This window comes from Durio zibethinus, chromosome 13, assembly GCF_047325235.1.
Source record: "Durio zibethinus cultivar Kanyao isolate XHJ-2024 chromosome 13, ASM4732523v1, whole genome shotgun sequence".
Lineage (NCBI taxonomy): Eukaryota > Viridiplantae > Streptophyta > Magnoliopsida > Malvales > Malvaceae > Durio > Durio zibethinus.
In genome coordinates, this window is record NC_143174.1 from 1,719,543 (window position 1) to 1,734,922 (window position 15,380).

The 15,380-nt window shown below is 33.5% G+C and overlaps 2 protein-coding genes and 1 pseudogene across 5 annotated transcripts; 1 reads left to right on the forward strand and 2 right to left on the reverse strand.

The window, feature by feature from the left end:
* Positions 1–1,007: 1,007 nt before the first annotated feature.
* Positions 1,008–4,486, forward strand: LOC111304334 (transcription factor PCL1-like). 3 transcript variants are annotated; one of them, XM_089742620.1, is made up of 2 exons: positions 1,008–2,797; positions 3,730–4,486. In XM_089742620.1, exon 1 carries the CDS (start codon positions 1,757–1,759, stop codon positions 2,777–2,779), a length of 1,023 nt encoding a protein of 340 aa, XP_089598746.1. In that variant the 5' UTR covers positions 1,008–1,756; the 3' UTR covers positions 2,780–2,797; positions 3,730–4,486. The 3 variants fall into 3 exon arrangements, with proteins under 3 accessions (XP_089598746.1, XP_089598747.1, XP_089598748.1); XM_089742621.1 differs by having other exon boundaries at positions 3,736–4,486; XM_089742622.1 differs by having other exon boundaries at positions 3,803–4,486.
* Positions 4,487–4,767: 281 nt separating this feature from the next.
* On the reverse strand, positions 4,768–12,003 carry LOC111302660 (protein TOC75-3, chloroplastic-like; annotated as a pseudogene). The gene is made up of 12 exons (XR_016326813.1): positions 11,912–12,003; positions 11,458–11,521; positions 10,482–11,371; positions 10,426–10,428; positions 10,330–10,334; positions 10,073–10,107; positions 9,466–9,544; positions 7,752–7,926; positions 6,989–7,156; positions 6,813–6,896; positions 6,177–6,458; positions 4,768–5,942 (listed from the first exon to the last, which is right to left on the reverse strand). The product of XR_016326813.1 is annotated as a protein TOC75-3, chloroplastic-like (transcript).
* On the reverse strand, positions 7,133–7,741 carry LOC149515215 (protein TOC75-3, chloroplastic-like). Its single transcript, XM_089742451.1, has 2 exons — positions 7,571–7,741; positions 7,133–7,436 (listed from the first exon to the last, which is right to left on the reverse strand). Exons 1-2 carry the CDS (start codon positions 7,691–7,693, stop codon positions 7,272–7,274), a joined length of 288 nt encoding a protein of 95 aa, XP_089598577.1. The 5' UTR covers positions 7,694–7,741; the 3' UTR covers positions 7,133–7,271.
* Positions 12,004–15,380: the final 3,377 nt, after the last annotated feature.

The following is a 15,380-nucleotide window of genomic DNA, read 5'->3' on the forward strand; positions in this document are numbered from 1 at the left end:
CTTCACAACTTACACAATTATTAATGTAGATATTTTATATTGCCTAAGCATGTGTTAAAAAGGATTAATCAACTATACTCTAGTGTTTTTTGGAAAGGCTAAGAAAGGACTGTGAGATGAGCTAAAGTCAGTTGGGAAGCCATTTACCACCCTAATTCTGAAAAATGGTTGGATATAAAAGACACACTAACTTAGAACAAGACATGCATGATAAATAATATTTGATTTATTTTCTCAAAAGTAGGATCTATATAAGATAGGTTAGATTGAAGCTTGTGTCTTGAACGTCAAAAGCATATGGCAAGTTACACAATAGTAGGGTAAAAGTTGGGGCTGGAGGAAACTATTTCAACTCCAAACTACTGCATGCCAATTCATCAAACAGAAAAATGGTATTGAAGTGTGGCATGTCCCTACCAATGACTATTCTATTGCAACGGTTTGGAATGAGATAAGGTCTAAGCAAAAAAATGTTGAGTGCTGGTTTTAGTATCATATCCTGAAACATTTAATGATTGCATGGATGATTATACTAAACATGCTTTCAACAAAAGATAAATTGAGGAATTGGAGAGTAGAGGTGGATAAGAGGTGTTACTTATGTCAATATGAAAGGAAATCTAAGGACCACCCACTTTTTAGGTGTGAATATGCAAAAATGGTGCAAAAAAGCGTATTAAAATCATGCAAGATTGACAAAATAGTCAAGGAATGGATTGAAGAATTGAAATGGACAATGACAATGATGAAAGGCAAGGCATTGATATTAGTAATATTGCATATTACTTGAAATGCTTATATATACCATATATGGAGAGAAAAGAATTACGAATTTTTCAAGCATAAAGAAAGAACAAAAAAACAAGTATATGAACAGATTAAAAAATTTATCAAGACTCAATTATATGGATTGTATTTGATTATTTTTGACTTAATTAATAAAATTTTATGTGATATTTGAAATATAAATAAAGCTATATTATATAATAGTTAAAATATATGTACTGTAATAATTTATTGCTTCTTTAAATAAATAAAATACAATTTACTAAAAAAAAATGAAAATATTTACTAATAATTTGACGAAAGTTCTCATGACTCACACTCTTGCTACTCTCAAATCCATCTACCTCTCGTTCATTGATTCCCATCTAACGGTCCACAACCTTCCACGATGTCCAACAATTATCCTGCCACGTCTTTTCTTCCAGCTGTTCACCATCATTCTCTTCTCCTATTGGATAGTCCGCTTAAAAGACCCAATGGCAACACCCTTCCAAAAATTTCCAATCCTTGAATTCCCCAAAACACCCTCAAAAGTGCAATTACTTTGCTTACTTGGCTACCTCTCTTCCAACCCAACCATGTCCATTTGCGTAATAAAATCCCCCAACGCCGTCGATCCAGCAGGACCGGTTCCATCCGTACAACATATCATTTACGTGGCAAACTCTAATTGGAGAAATCCTCATTGACGTAGAGATATATAGCGGATCAAAAATATCTGGCTAAGTCGTCCACGTTGGCACTATCGCTAGACGGATCTGGAATCAGATGTAGCACTTTTCTTTCTTTTTCCTTCAAAAAAGGGCGTTTCTTTTTTCTTTCGTCCCAAAGAGGCCCCTATTTTCACGCAAATATTTGAAAATCTCTTCAATTTTTACTCTTTCTTTCCGATCAAAAAAGCAATCTCCGAAAATTCTTTCAAAAAATTAAAAAAATCCCTAATTTGAAGGCTAACAAAGTAATAATAAATATGGGAGGGGAAGTGAAGATGAGTGAATTTGAAGCTTACGGCGGAGACGATGAAGTCACCACAACAGCCGCCGCCGCCGTGGTTGACGACGACGATGATGTTGACGAAAGTGTTCTCGAATGGGAGACGGGATTACCTAACTGCGATGATTTAACTTTGCTATCTCAATCCTTAATCCCATCGGAACTCGCCTCCGCTTTCAGAATATCGCCGGAGCTTCCTCAGTCCGCTCTCGACGTCAAACGTGCTTCTCACAATACCCTCTCCTCCCTCCGCCCCACCAGGGCCCACTCCACTACCAATGCGAATAACACTAATAACAATTTCTGTTCTTTTAATGACCCGATGGTAGTTGAACTGGAAGGGGATGGCTCGGGTTCGGGTTCCGACCCGAAGAAGATGAGGAAGATGGATATTGCAGAGGAAGTTGATTCATCGGTTAGGACGGCGGAGAATTCGGACGACACATCAGCGAAGACACTGAAACGACCGCGTTTAGTATGGACACCGCAACTGCATAAGAGATTCGTTGATGTGGTGGCTCATTTGGGGATCAAAAACGCGGTTCCCAAAACGATCATGCAGTTAATGAACGTGGAAGGCTTGACCCGAGAGAACGTCGCCAGTCATTTGCAAAAATATCGGCTTTATTTGAAAAGAATGCAAGGGTTAAGCAACGAAGGCCCATCGGCTTCCGATCAGCTGTTTGCATCAACGCCGGTGCCGCAGAGTCTTCATGATAGTGGAAGTGGCGGAGGCGGCGGAGGTGTTGCTGGTGGTAGTGCGAATGAAAATGGGTATATGGGGATGGCTATACCGATTCCTCATGGGGCACCGATGATGCCTGTTCCAATGCCGATGTATGGACATGTTGGGATGCATCAAGGAGGGTATCATCATCAGAATGGGTATGAAGCGAATTCGTATGGGATGATGCAGCAGAGAGATTGGTCTGGTGCGAATAAATATGGGTCAGTAGCAGCGTATCCCCATCATATGGCTCCCAATGATAAGTTAAATTAGCTGGATTTTTGTGCAAAGGTCAGATTTTTTTTTTCTTTCTGTTATCATTTTTATAATATGAATTTTCAGCTTTATTGATTGTTTGGCTATTAGTTAAAATTGTAGCAAGCTAATTTGCTTGAAAAAATTGATTCTTCGAAGTCAAGTAATCTAGATATATATATATATATATATATAGCCATATATAATACTGTTGATTTTGGAACTTGATTGGGTGTTTTTGGGGTTTGTAATGGAATGGGCTGCGATAGAGCTTAGATTATTTTGTTATTACTTAAAAGGCAATAATTTCGTATTTCTACTCATCTAGAAGAAAAGGAATCACTTTTGTTTTTAGGTTACTGTATTATGATTAGTTGATTAGGATTGATGCCTTCTCTGCCTACAGAGTTACTCTTATTGATATTTAAGTGTCTAGTTGATTGTCTAGACTGTGACTTGGTTGGTAAGCAATTCATTATCACAAGATGAATAGATGATTTTGGTGGTAGTGTTACCCTCTCTTCTTCCAACTTTACGTACAGCTCTACAGTGCTTTTGTAGTCTCAGCTGTTGTTCCTATGTTTATTTATACTTTTATATGTACTTTTGAACAGAACTATCTGCTTCATTTACCTTTGGCATGTAAAATTTATCGGATCTATTTTCTTCTTTTTCATCTACATTGGCTTCCATGTCCCTTATCTTTTTTCTTCGTTCTTTGCATTCCTGGTGTTAGTTAACGTAGCCAGACTGGTACGATAACCTTAGTTGATGTGGTTTTGCTGCAGCTTGCTCTTGATTATGCTGGTTATAAAACCATACTTTTTCCTGTTTCTTAAAAACTGTCTAGAGGGCTTTGATTTAATGTTTCTTATGTTTGCTGCCTGTTGATTTCTTTCTTGTGGTTATAGAATTTCAATTAAATCATTGCATTACAAAATCAATCATGGATTATTATTCTTTTGTAGATTCAGAAAATTTTCTTCAACTTGGTGTTCACTTGGCTTTCTGAAATGGCTGGGTTCTAATGGTTTTTGACAGACAGAGAGTTCCTTACGAAGTATTTGACTATATTTCAATGGAGTATTCCAGTTATGAATGAGAGACTTGAATGAACGTGGCGAAGAGATAAACAAACCTCTCAGTGGATTGCTTTCTTGATTTACTTGATGGCAGACAAATTCTCTGCATATAGTACGTCTTCAACCTAGCTTATTACCTGATACCAGCAGGAAGTACCCTGTTAGTTCACTTATCCTCTGCCTAGATTAGATAAAGTCCCATAACTAAATTCTTAACTTGTTATTCAACTGATAATTGCCATTAACTCTTGTGTCATTGAATCTATTGAACTTTCTTTTTGGCCACCGAACAAAGGCGAATAAAAAAGCTAAGCAAAAGTCCATAACTCATGAGCAGTCTTGCCTGTTATTAGATATGACTTTATGACCTTTTTGCCTGTTTCATCATCTTCTTGACTGTTCCCAGAGTATGAATACATACAAAAGCATGAGTTTTGTAGCCCTGTTGGGGCATGGGTCGCATTGATTGATTTGGACAAGTTACTATTTGTTTGTGAAAATTTCTCTTTTGGGGAATTTTGTTTCTGGCAACAGGTCTTGGTTCACTAGTTCTACAACTTGCTGCCAACCAAGGACGACAAAGGAGCACATGTTGATATTCAATTTGAATCAAATTAAAATTTATTGTTTTACTTTAATTTAATTTATCAATTTTTAATTTTTTTTATATTATTTTAATATATTTAAATAAATTTTGGCATGAAATTATTAATTTATTATTTTTATTTTATAAAAATTAAAAAAATATATATAATTTGATTCGATTTGAATTTTTTTTTTAATTTTTATCTCTCATTTTGAAATTTGATTCGAACTTAATATATATATTTAACATTTAAATTTAATTTAAATTAAATAAAAAAAGATTCGAATTAAATCAAACAATTTCAAATTGATTTTTAGATTTTTTATTCTTTTTTTCTTATCCCTAAATTTTTGAGTACTTTATTCCATTGTATGGGCATCATTAAAGTCAGCATCGTTAACCCCAAAACAAGGATCTATGTGATCCATGTGGGAATTTTGTTTCGGGCCTCACATGGTGCTTGTTACAGTCATTCAAAGCAAAAGAAAGAATGAAAATTAGACTGGAAAACAGAAATAAGTGTAAAGGTGAATGTGAGGATCTGGATTCATTTTAAAGCTTAAGCAAATTCTATTCAACCAAGATTTTCTTGCAATTCAAGTAAATGTCTGAGGGCCTAAAAGAATTTCTCAATTTTAGAGCCTTGAAATCAAAACTACATATATATAGATAGCAGGTTACCATATGATCAAATTTTCTCGGACTTTTTTACTTTTTCCATTGATGCCTCTCCAAAAATTTCCACAGGAGTGTCTTCACATCCAACTCCGAACAACATTCCTGCGCTGTGGTCCAACATTTTCAGGCATTTCACATGGATTCATTTATCCCTCCTTTGTTTTCTTCTTTTTGGGTTTGAGAATCTCCAAGCTTCATCCAGAACTTCTTAGCTTGTGGGAGGAATATCAAGCTCTTTCAACTAAATGTAGCAGCTCGATCCAATATGTACAAGGCAGATTCCAATGATGTGCAACTCAATCCAATTCAGTCTGGATTTCAACTAAAAGTACAGAAAGGGGCTTCTAGAATTACAGAGTATAATCAGGCACCAACAATTTCCTAGCCATCCCTCAGTTTGCACAGAACAGGATAAAAATATAAAGCACAAGATTAAAAAAATTATAATTGAAACAAGAGAGCCGGTTAAATAGTATGCATACCTAGTTCCTTCCATGTATCTTAAAAGATCTCTATGATCAAGAATGACTCTAACAGTAACTGGAAACCGAAATGGCCACCCTGTATTAAGCAAAATTAGACCCTAAATCACATTTTACTACCTTTCTCCAAATCGGAAGAAGACTGCACCAGTTCCAGTGTTATGGTCAACAGCATACTTGGCTCTCACTAGACCTAGCTTGACGCCAACACCATATGATGAACCGCGAACCATTCGCCTGTACACCTCTGTTGGGTTCCCCTTTACTTCCTTTGAACTTCCTAGATCATTACCTTGCTCTGCAAATGCATAAACATGTATATTTCTCACAGGTATTCTAAGCTCAGCTCCAAGCTGCAGGTAACATCAGTAAAAGAATTTCAAATAAATTTAGTCATTTCATGTAAAGTAAACACAAGCACACACTTATTTTACTCAATTTATAGTTAATTAATTCTCCAAAGTTTTTCGCTATCATCAGAATCCTCCTCATTAGTGTCCATTTTCACATGAAATGCAATGTAAATGATGACATTAAAAGACAAACAAAAGATTAGGAAAGAAACAGGTATCTCCAATCATTCTTACCTCAAGAATGTTTCTCGCTGAACCAAACTCACCCATGTTATACCCTCTCACGGAGTAGGGGCCCCCAAGAGAAAAAACATCATAATTTGGAAGATCACCCGCACAACCTCCATAATGGCCATGAAGGACTAGAACAGGTGGTGGGGGTTTACCAGCACCTTCTTCCACTTGCTTTAGTTGGAGAAATCGTGTAAGTGTTAGTTGGTGGCAGTTAGAGAATGGAAACTTGCTGCCGATGCCAAGTCCTTGGTCCACCTGCATTGAGTAAATAAATGCCAGGAATTAACTAGGAAACAAAATTGTAAGCAAACTCAAATGTAGATTTATTCATAAACTACTATGTAACTAAAGGGAGCAAGTTTACAGTAATAGGAGAACTTGTGAGTAAGCTTAAACTTATCCATTTGAACTATTTCAAAAGTGCACAAAACAAGATATTTCAATATCCAACAGCCAGAATAATGAGGCTATTATTCTAAATCTGATACATTTAATCCTGTTTATTCCATAAGGAACAGCTAAAATGTTAAAAACATAATGAGAATGGGTTTGTTATCTATCTTAGAATAAATATGATAAATTAAGGACCATTTACAAGCATGTTTCAAGTAAATGTTATACTATCAATGCTTTCACCTCATTCCCGATATGGAACAGTATCGGCAAGGACAGACTATCCTGTTCAGTCAAACGATTCAAAGCGTAAATATATGGGCTAACCTGGAACACATTCCTCTCACCAACTATAGCTCCATTTACAAACTTGGTATTATCACGTGTGATAATGGTATTATCACGTGTGATAATAATGCCATTCGATCAACAACAGTACCACTGAGAGTGGTTGGAGGCCCATCTGCATTGATGCCTCCACTTGGCAGCACTCTTTGAGCATTTGGACAAATATGACTTCTTTCATCACGCATTGTTATCTCTTCCATCATAAGTCCATAAGTACATTTACTTTGGTGGGTGAAATTCTGCCAGAATCATGTCGATCACAATTGATTCTACTGTATGTAAAATCCAAAAATCACTTCAAGAGCTTTGCTAAGTATAGCAGATTACCTTTGTAATGTTAGCTTTAACACCAGCTCAGTCAACCCATATTGGCATGACTTCATCAACTCTGGGCCCATCAGTGAAAACTGGGCTCAGTTTTCGGCTGTTGAAGCAGCTTGGGCAAAGAGTTCGGTTGCGTGGATTATAAGCACCATCTAAATATGGATGGACATATTCTAGCTTGAAAGCAAGATCATCCTGAAAAAAAAAATTTTTTTAAATAAAAGAGGAACATCTTAGGATTAAAGTTTTACACTAATCACTGGTGAAAATAGTCCTTGCAAGAAAAATGAGAGAGGGAGAGAGCAAAAAGATTATTTAGGAAAAATTACCTGATGATAAAAAAAATTACTGGTGGTCAATGAACCAAGAATGGATCTGTTAAGCCCTTTGAGATTTCGGTGCTCAAAAGAGACAGTTCCACCAGGTTGAAATGAAGCCTGAACAGAAAACATTGCACAATATGCAAACAATATAAGTAAGAATTTTTAACCACAATCTCTAATGATCTACATGCAGAATTGCAGAGTACAAATATATAACTAGAGTTACATACCAAAGTAGGCCGCCCCCATATCCAGGTATAATACTCCACTCCGTACTGACTTCAGCTGATTTTTGATCCAGCTCTTGGAGCTTTATCTCAACAATGATGCATACCTCATTCTGCTCATCATATCGTGAAATACTTCAACCCAAATAATAATTGAACTAGATTAATATTAAAGTTCATCAATTTATTAAGACATTATTTAGTAAAAAAATAAGGGTTGAAGTATTAGATGAAAGAAAACCTAACTATCGTGAAACAAAAAGAAAATATAATTTTTTCTCCTCATCTTCTTTAGGGTTAGAGAATATGAAAAATCAAGTTGGAGATTCACAAATAGAGGCTATAATCAAGTTAATCTCTTAAAAGTAAGTACATGTCCTCTTTTTATTTAAGAAGAAATGTCAAGTTGATTGCTATTATTTGGAGTTGAAGTTTTGAGAGAAAAACTAAAAAAAATCATGAAATCCTTCATTAATCTTGATGATCTATTTGGGTAAATTACTGAGCTTTGTTTATTTCATGTTCTTAAGATTTATTGATGATTATTGAATGGAGTTTGTAGGTTGAAAGTAAGGATTTGAGTTTTTAAAAATTGAAGGAGAAATTTTATTTTTGAATGAGATGTTATGATCTGTAATAATGAATTAAAATAAAATTTTGTATTAATGGATAGATTATTACTATGATTATTATATATCATTGGAAAGCATGTTGAATCTACTTTCTAATGAAATTAACAGAAGTTGAATCCGAGTTCTTTATGAAGAGTTGTCTAATTTTTACTTAAGAATATACAGACTGTCTAGTAGCAGTAACAGTGAAGAATTTCGAAATTCTTCTTAATCTTTATACAAGGAATTATGTATTGAGCCATACATGTCTAAAAAAGTCATTTAATCTACTTTTCAACGAAATAAGGGAAATTGAATTTGGAGTTTCCTGTGAATAAATGTGTAATTTTTATTAAAAGGTATACATGCTGTTTGACAGTAGCATCTGATATGGATTTCAAAAATTTTTATAATTAATTTACAAGGAATTACGAGGTGTGCCATATATGGTTAGAAAGCTTATCAAGTTTAGTTTATAACACATTAAAGAGATCATAATTTCGATTTGGATATATTGAGATATGACTGTTTTAATGAAAAGAGATTAGACTGCCAGTATTAATTAGTTAAGTTAACTCTTTGTGTAACTTAGTTGATTTTGTATAAATGATCTCAAAAATAGTTGATTGAATTCTGATATGTTGAAATGATTTTGGATAGACCATTCATTATTTTGGAGAAAAAATTAAGTGGTGGAATCGAATGGAGGTAAACAAAATCTCACACACTTTGCTTGTTTTTGAAACTATGTATATATGTATATTTCTAATTGAATGAATATTTTATTTCATTATTTTCAATGTATGATAATAGGATCAAGCATATGATTATTTTGTGTTTCTTTATATAAATGATGGATCATGCTTATAAATGAAATAAGAAAATTGTTTATGTTTAAAGAATAATTTTATGATAGTTACGTTTTTACATCCCTGGAAAGTGGGATCATCGACACCAGAACTAATTCTACGACCCTGACTAATGGGTAATAGTAGTTAGCAAAGACATGATCATACGACCCTGGCTAACGAGTAATAGTAGTTAGCATAAGGCCTTCGCTAACAGGTTATAATAGTTAGCAATGATCATGAGGATGAAATTGTCGATACAACCAATGTCACGAGTTATAGTAGTGACCGTAACTAATAATAAACCAATAATAATGATAATTTATGATGATGATGATTTGTGATGATTTTTAATGATTGATCCATGATTTGGTTTGATTATGATATTTGAATGATAGCATATTTTACAATGATTTATGAAGTGATATATTTTGACATTGATTTATGAATTTATGAAATATTTGACAAAACGGTGATCTTGAAATGTTTTGATATTATGATTTGATGAATGTTTTGAATGATCTATATGATGTGTAAGAAAATAATGCTTGATCTGATAAGGTGTGTGAGCTTATATTTACTGAGTTGTGGTTTGCTCATTCCCTTTTTACTTTTTCTTTACAGATGACTAAATGATAAGTTTGATTAGTCTTGTGTGAAGTTAGAAGATAAAATGAGAAAGATTACTTAGTCGTCGGAGAATATATTGGCCAATGAGATCTTAAGAGATAGTTTTATATTTTATATAGTTTGTATTTAGATATATATATAAAGATGTATTATCAGTTGGATCAACTCAATCAACAAAAGATCACTCATTACTGGATGAAATGAAGACATATATCTTATCAGCAAATCTATAGTTTATGAGAGCTTATTCAAAATCATTAAAGTCAGTGTTTTACTTGATATTCACACAATAGTTCTTTTTTCTCTCTTCTTGACTTGATCTGCTATTTCATGTTCTGCCAACTATCAAGTTAACTTATCTAATTGTTTACAGTTATTTTTGAATGTAGAAAAACAATCGAATATATGCTTCAAGAATTTTATAATCAAAGCAATTGATCAAATCCTACCCAGACTAGCATTGAAGGTAAAAATCTATAACATCAAATATCAAAATGCACAATGTGGTTCTTCGTTAGTTTCTCATAGCTCAAAAATTTCATAACCTTCTAAACAAAAAAAATAGAAAATAAAAGACCAAAAACAGTCATCAATCATCTACCTGTCTAGGCAACTCTCTCCTGACAACTGGAAGCTGGGTATTCCCTTCAACAACATTCCCAAGGTTATCCTGGAAGTCAATTACAAGCTGTGTAATATCCCCTTCCACAATCTCACAAACCACTTCCTTAATATTCAAGTTCCCAGAATTGACAACCTAAGCACAAGCATAACCTTCATCATGGTACCACTTCTGAACCCTATCCCTTATCTTCTGCAACAACCTAGCAGTCACTTTCCCTTGTTCCCTCAACATCTGCAACACTTCTTTATGCACTTGCATTGGCAAAAGACAAGGCCTAGCTCTCTCAATCATCCTCTTATAATCCTTCTCTTGGTTCTTATAATACTCTAATTTCTCCTTATCTGTCATATCAGGGTCCATTTCAATAGGCTTGGATTGAGCCATTAGTTCCACCTTTATACACCAAAACCTATCAGCTGATTGGCAAGTACTTTCTGTAAAAGAAATGGTTAATCCTAAAGTTCCATCCGGGTTAGTTTTTCCTTACATATCAACTTTCTCAAACATACCACAAGTGGCTAAAGTTTCAAGCTCTTTCTGTAACTAGGTTTTTGAGTAGATTCCTCCTGCTCTTAACGAAACCATTTCAAAGAATGAATCTTCAGGTCCTACCATGGTCCATCGCCGCCGGTCAAAGAATAAAATATCTGAAAGCTTGTATTTTTTGAACCCACTTAGCTTATTGAGTTGAACCACTATGTTGGCCGGTAATCCATGAGAATCCCATTCTAGGGTTTGGTTATTATCGTACGCAAATGCCGACGAAGGCGAAAGGAGCTTTTCCCAGAAGTTGCCACGCTTCCATCACCGCCACCATTGGAGAAGCCGCCGTCTCCGCCGAAGTTGTCTCCGCGAAGAAGGTTTATCTGTTATGAGAAAATGGGTTTTATGAGAGTAGCTGAAGTAAAGAGGGTTTATCAGAGTTAGGGATTTAAATTGCTGTAGCGGTCACATTTTCGGTCGTATCATGTTTATCACGGTTGCGGATGTAACGGAGACCTTCGCGGTCATTACGGCTATCGTGGTCGTAAATTTTTTTAAATTTTGCTCAACTTACTATAAAATATAATAATTTTAATTATTAATCATAAAACCTCTCATTTTATGATTTTTAAAGTAATTTATATCATATCATGTATTTTATTTATTTAAAAAAATATTTATAATAAAATATTCATATTTAAAAAATTATTTATATGATAATTAAAAAATAACAAGAGATAAATAAACATGTAAAAAATAAATAATCATAACGAATAATATATTTAATTATTTAATTACCTACTCATCAAATTATTATCGAACTATATTATGCATAAATCAAATAATAAGTGATTAGACATTCATAAATTAAGTAAGAGCATTATTATTTATGAGTTAAGAGAATTTTTTTTTTACGAACTTACAATAAATTAAACTTGGCAGCCTTCATGTTGTGGGCAATTTTTAACAATAATAGCCTCAAATCTACTTCCTTTGTCTTTTGACTAAATTGCATAGACCCACACAACTTTTCATCCCTTTACCTTGCATTCAATAATTTTTTTTCTCCAAACTTTAATCCTCATCCCCATCTCTCAGTTCTCTTTTTATTTGGTGTGTGGTATTTGCTTGCTTTTGTCAACCTCAAATCTCACTCTCATCTCTTGTCTCTCATTTTAAGTCCCAATAACTCCTGACTCCTTCTACCAATGTCTCATAATCCAATCTAATCCCAAACATACAAAATCACGATAAATTTAGAAATTAATAAAAAAAGTAATTTAAGTATTGAATTAATTGTTTACCTTAAATTGCATGTACTTGATTTTGATTGAAGTTAAATTTGAGAGAATTGATATTTTCAAAAGTTTAAGTTTTGTGAATTTTTTTTTTGAATTTGTAAATTGATGTTTATTTTTTTTCTTGCTGATTTTATTTTAAGTTTTTAAACAGAAGCAATTTAGCATCCTCGACTTTGTTTCCCATTAGTGTGAAAATGCTACAGGCAGCTCGTCATTCTGTGGCTTAGATGCCAGTGTGTTTCAAATTCTTTTAAGCATTGATTGACCACAGTAATGGAATCTTCAGTGCCTTCATAGTAATCTTCTTATTCTTATTCTAAGCTTTTCCCCGCTCCTTTCCGGCATGTGGATGTTCGTTCACCCGGCTATTCAATAAGCAAGAAGATCAAGGTGCATATTTAATGCCTCGATCATTTCCCGAACTGGAAGTCACATCAAAAGGTAAAAAAAACCTCACCTCCCAGTAGTGAATATTAACGAATTGCCTACACCAGAATGTTAAAGCGATTTTTTTTGTTTGAATGAAAATAGGAATAGCGGCAATAGCGGACCGCTATTGTCGCTATTCAGCGTTACACCGCAATTCGCGACCGTGATTCGTTCGTTATAAACGAGATTCAAGTTTCCTTCCGTTTTTTCTCTAATAGCGGTGGCGGATAGTGGCGCGACCGCGAAATAACGGCCACTACACCGCTATCCGACCGCAATTTAAATCTCTGATCAGAGTGGACCTAATTGGCCAGAGACCAAAGAGTGTTCATTGTTCAGTTCAAGTAGCCATTACCATCGTGCGAAGTATTATTATTTTTTATCAAAAAAATTCGTTTCATTATTTTATCCTATAAAAAAAATCTTAGAAGTTTAAATTTAAATTTAAGATATAAATTTAGATTTCAATATAAATACCCTCATCGTAACAAAATTTCAAATTATTTTGATATGAGATAATAACGTTATAAAATTTTTTGATAAAATTTGACATACCATCAAATCAACACAAAATATATATAAATCATAATATTATTTTAGACGTTGAAATCCTTAAGCACATATCAAAATTTAAGAATGTATAGATAACAAAATCACTCTAGACATTAAAATTTTAGATATAATTCTTATAGTATAATACTTATTCTCATAAAATTTTAGAAGTAACTCTTATGATATAGTTTTTAACGGCTTCTAAGCATATACAGATCACAGGATCATTCAAGATATTAAGATTTAAGAGATAACTTTTTCATGTAGTATTTAGTTTTCACAAGATTTTAGAAATAATTTTTACGGTGTAATACTTTACTCTCGTTTGATTAATAACTATTTTAATATTATTTATGAAAATTCACATATAATTTAACTTGTGTTCTATTAGTAACTATTTTAATATTATTTATAGAGACTCGCATTTAACCTGTAAAATATTATTTATTTTGATTCGAAGACTCTATTGTAAAAATTTGTGATCAACTATGAGATATATCTATTTTAACCCAAAAATCTGATAATTTTATTTTTAAAAAAATCTCATAAGTTTAAATTTAGCTCTTAACATGTAATAGCAGAATCTTAAACTATCGTGGGATTGGGCGTCCCATAACCGTGCTTGAGCCTTCTGATTTTTGAGTCATTGGGCGACACCTACCTACTCTGTTACCAGTTTGTCAGGAAATTTACTGGATGGAGCAGGTATTATGAGCTAATGAGAGAGACGTTAATTCATTGTTAAGGTTGTTTGTAATTTGATTGTATTAAGTTAAAATTTTATCAAATAATCAAACAAAAGTGGACGAATTAAAATTTAGATATCTAAATTTTTGTTCCTAATTTGAAAAAAGTATTACTATGAACAAGAAAAAATAAAATAAAATAAAGGAGCCTGGCTACATTACCTGAAAACAAGGCCAAGAAACCTGCACCAGCTAATGCCACCGAAACAGATGCAACCCAGACGACTTCTTCAAAGATTCGAGGACTTTGAGCATTATCTGAAAAAAAAAAATTAACAGAATGAAAGTATAAACATGTTGACCTGCAACAAACCATAACTGCTAAATCCTTCCTCTTTCCTGTTGAAGAATACCTCAAGCCTCTGCACAAAAGGTATAAAAATATTGCAATATAGTAATAAATATTCTGCTTTTTGGTGGGTGGAAAGTTCATATAATCAATTTGGCTAAGCAACTAGGGAAAAAAAACTTGTTTATAACAAAGCATGAACAAATTGATATTCCTGATATAGTGTGTGCTTAATATCAGATTAAAATAGGATAATATTGTTTATTGCTGCATGGAAAAACAAGTCCAAGATAGACAAAGTTTATCTAAATTTGAACTTTGATCAAATTAATTAGAACTAGAGTTTGACAGTGACATATAACTGCATTGGGAAGCATAAATTGTATTGACTTTACTAGCAAAGGGTTCCATGATTTTAATTTGATGAGGCATGGATGAGTCAGGTGAGTTCAATGACTAGAAAATGAAGGAAATATGGGTTTTATCACTTGTAAATCAAAGAAATATAAGAGTTAAGGATCTGCTTCTTGGACTCTTCAATGCCCTTCGAAGGTCCCAATTCTCAAAATAAGCTTTAGGCTCACTTAATATATATAGTGACCTCAATTATCACTTTTAGCGGTTATAAATGACAGTTTTGACTTACAATTGCTGACTTGTTCTGAAAACAAGTGTAGTTTCCTTTTCTAAACCCCAAAATAATGGAAAATTTAAAGTAAAAATATAAACCCACCAAGGGTGGATGAGGAAACTTCCGAGAGTCAATGGCAGGCCAAGTCCACGCCACTGTCAATGTGTAGTAACCTTCACTGAAAAACAGTCACGCTTGTGGAAATTGCATGTATGTTACTTGCAAACTGTTGCACTTTTTCTATTGGAATTTTGCACAAGTTGAGACCAAAGAAGTGATTATCTAATATTTTCAGTATTAAGCTCTATGTTTGTTTATGTCAACCTGATTTTCAGGTATGCAACTGACAAAACCTTTAGGTTGGATATCTTATCATTGCATAAGCACACGCTGACTTTCTGCACAAAAGAAGTTCAAAAAGTAATTTAAAAATCAGATAATTTT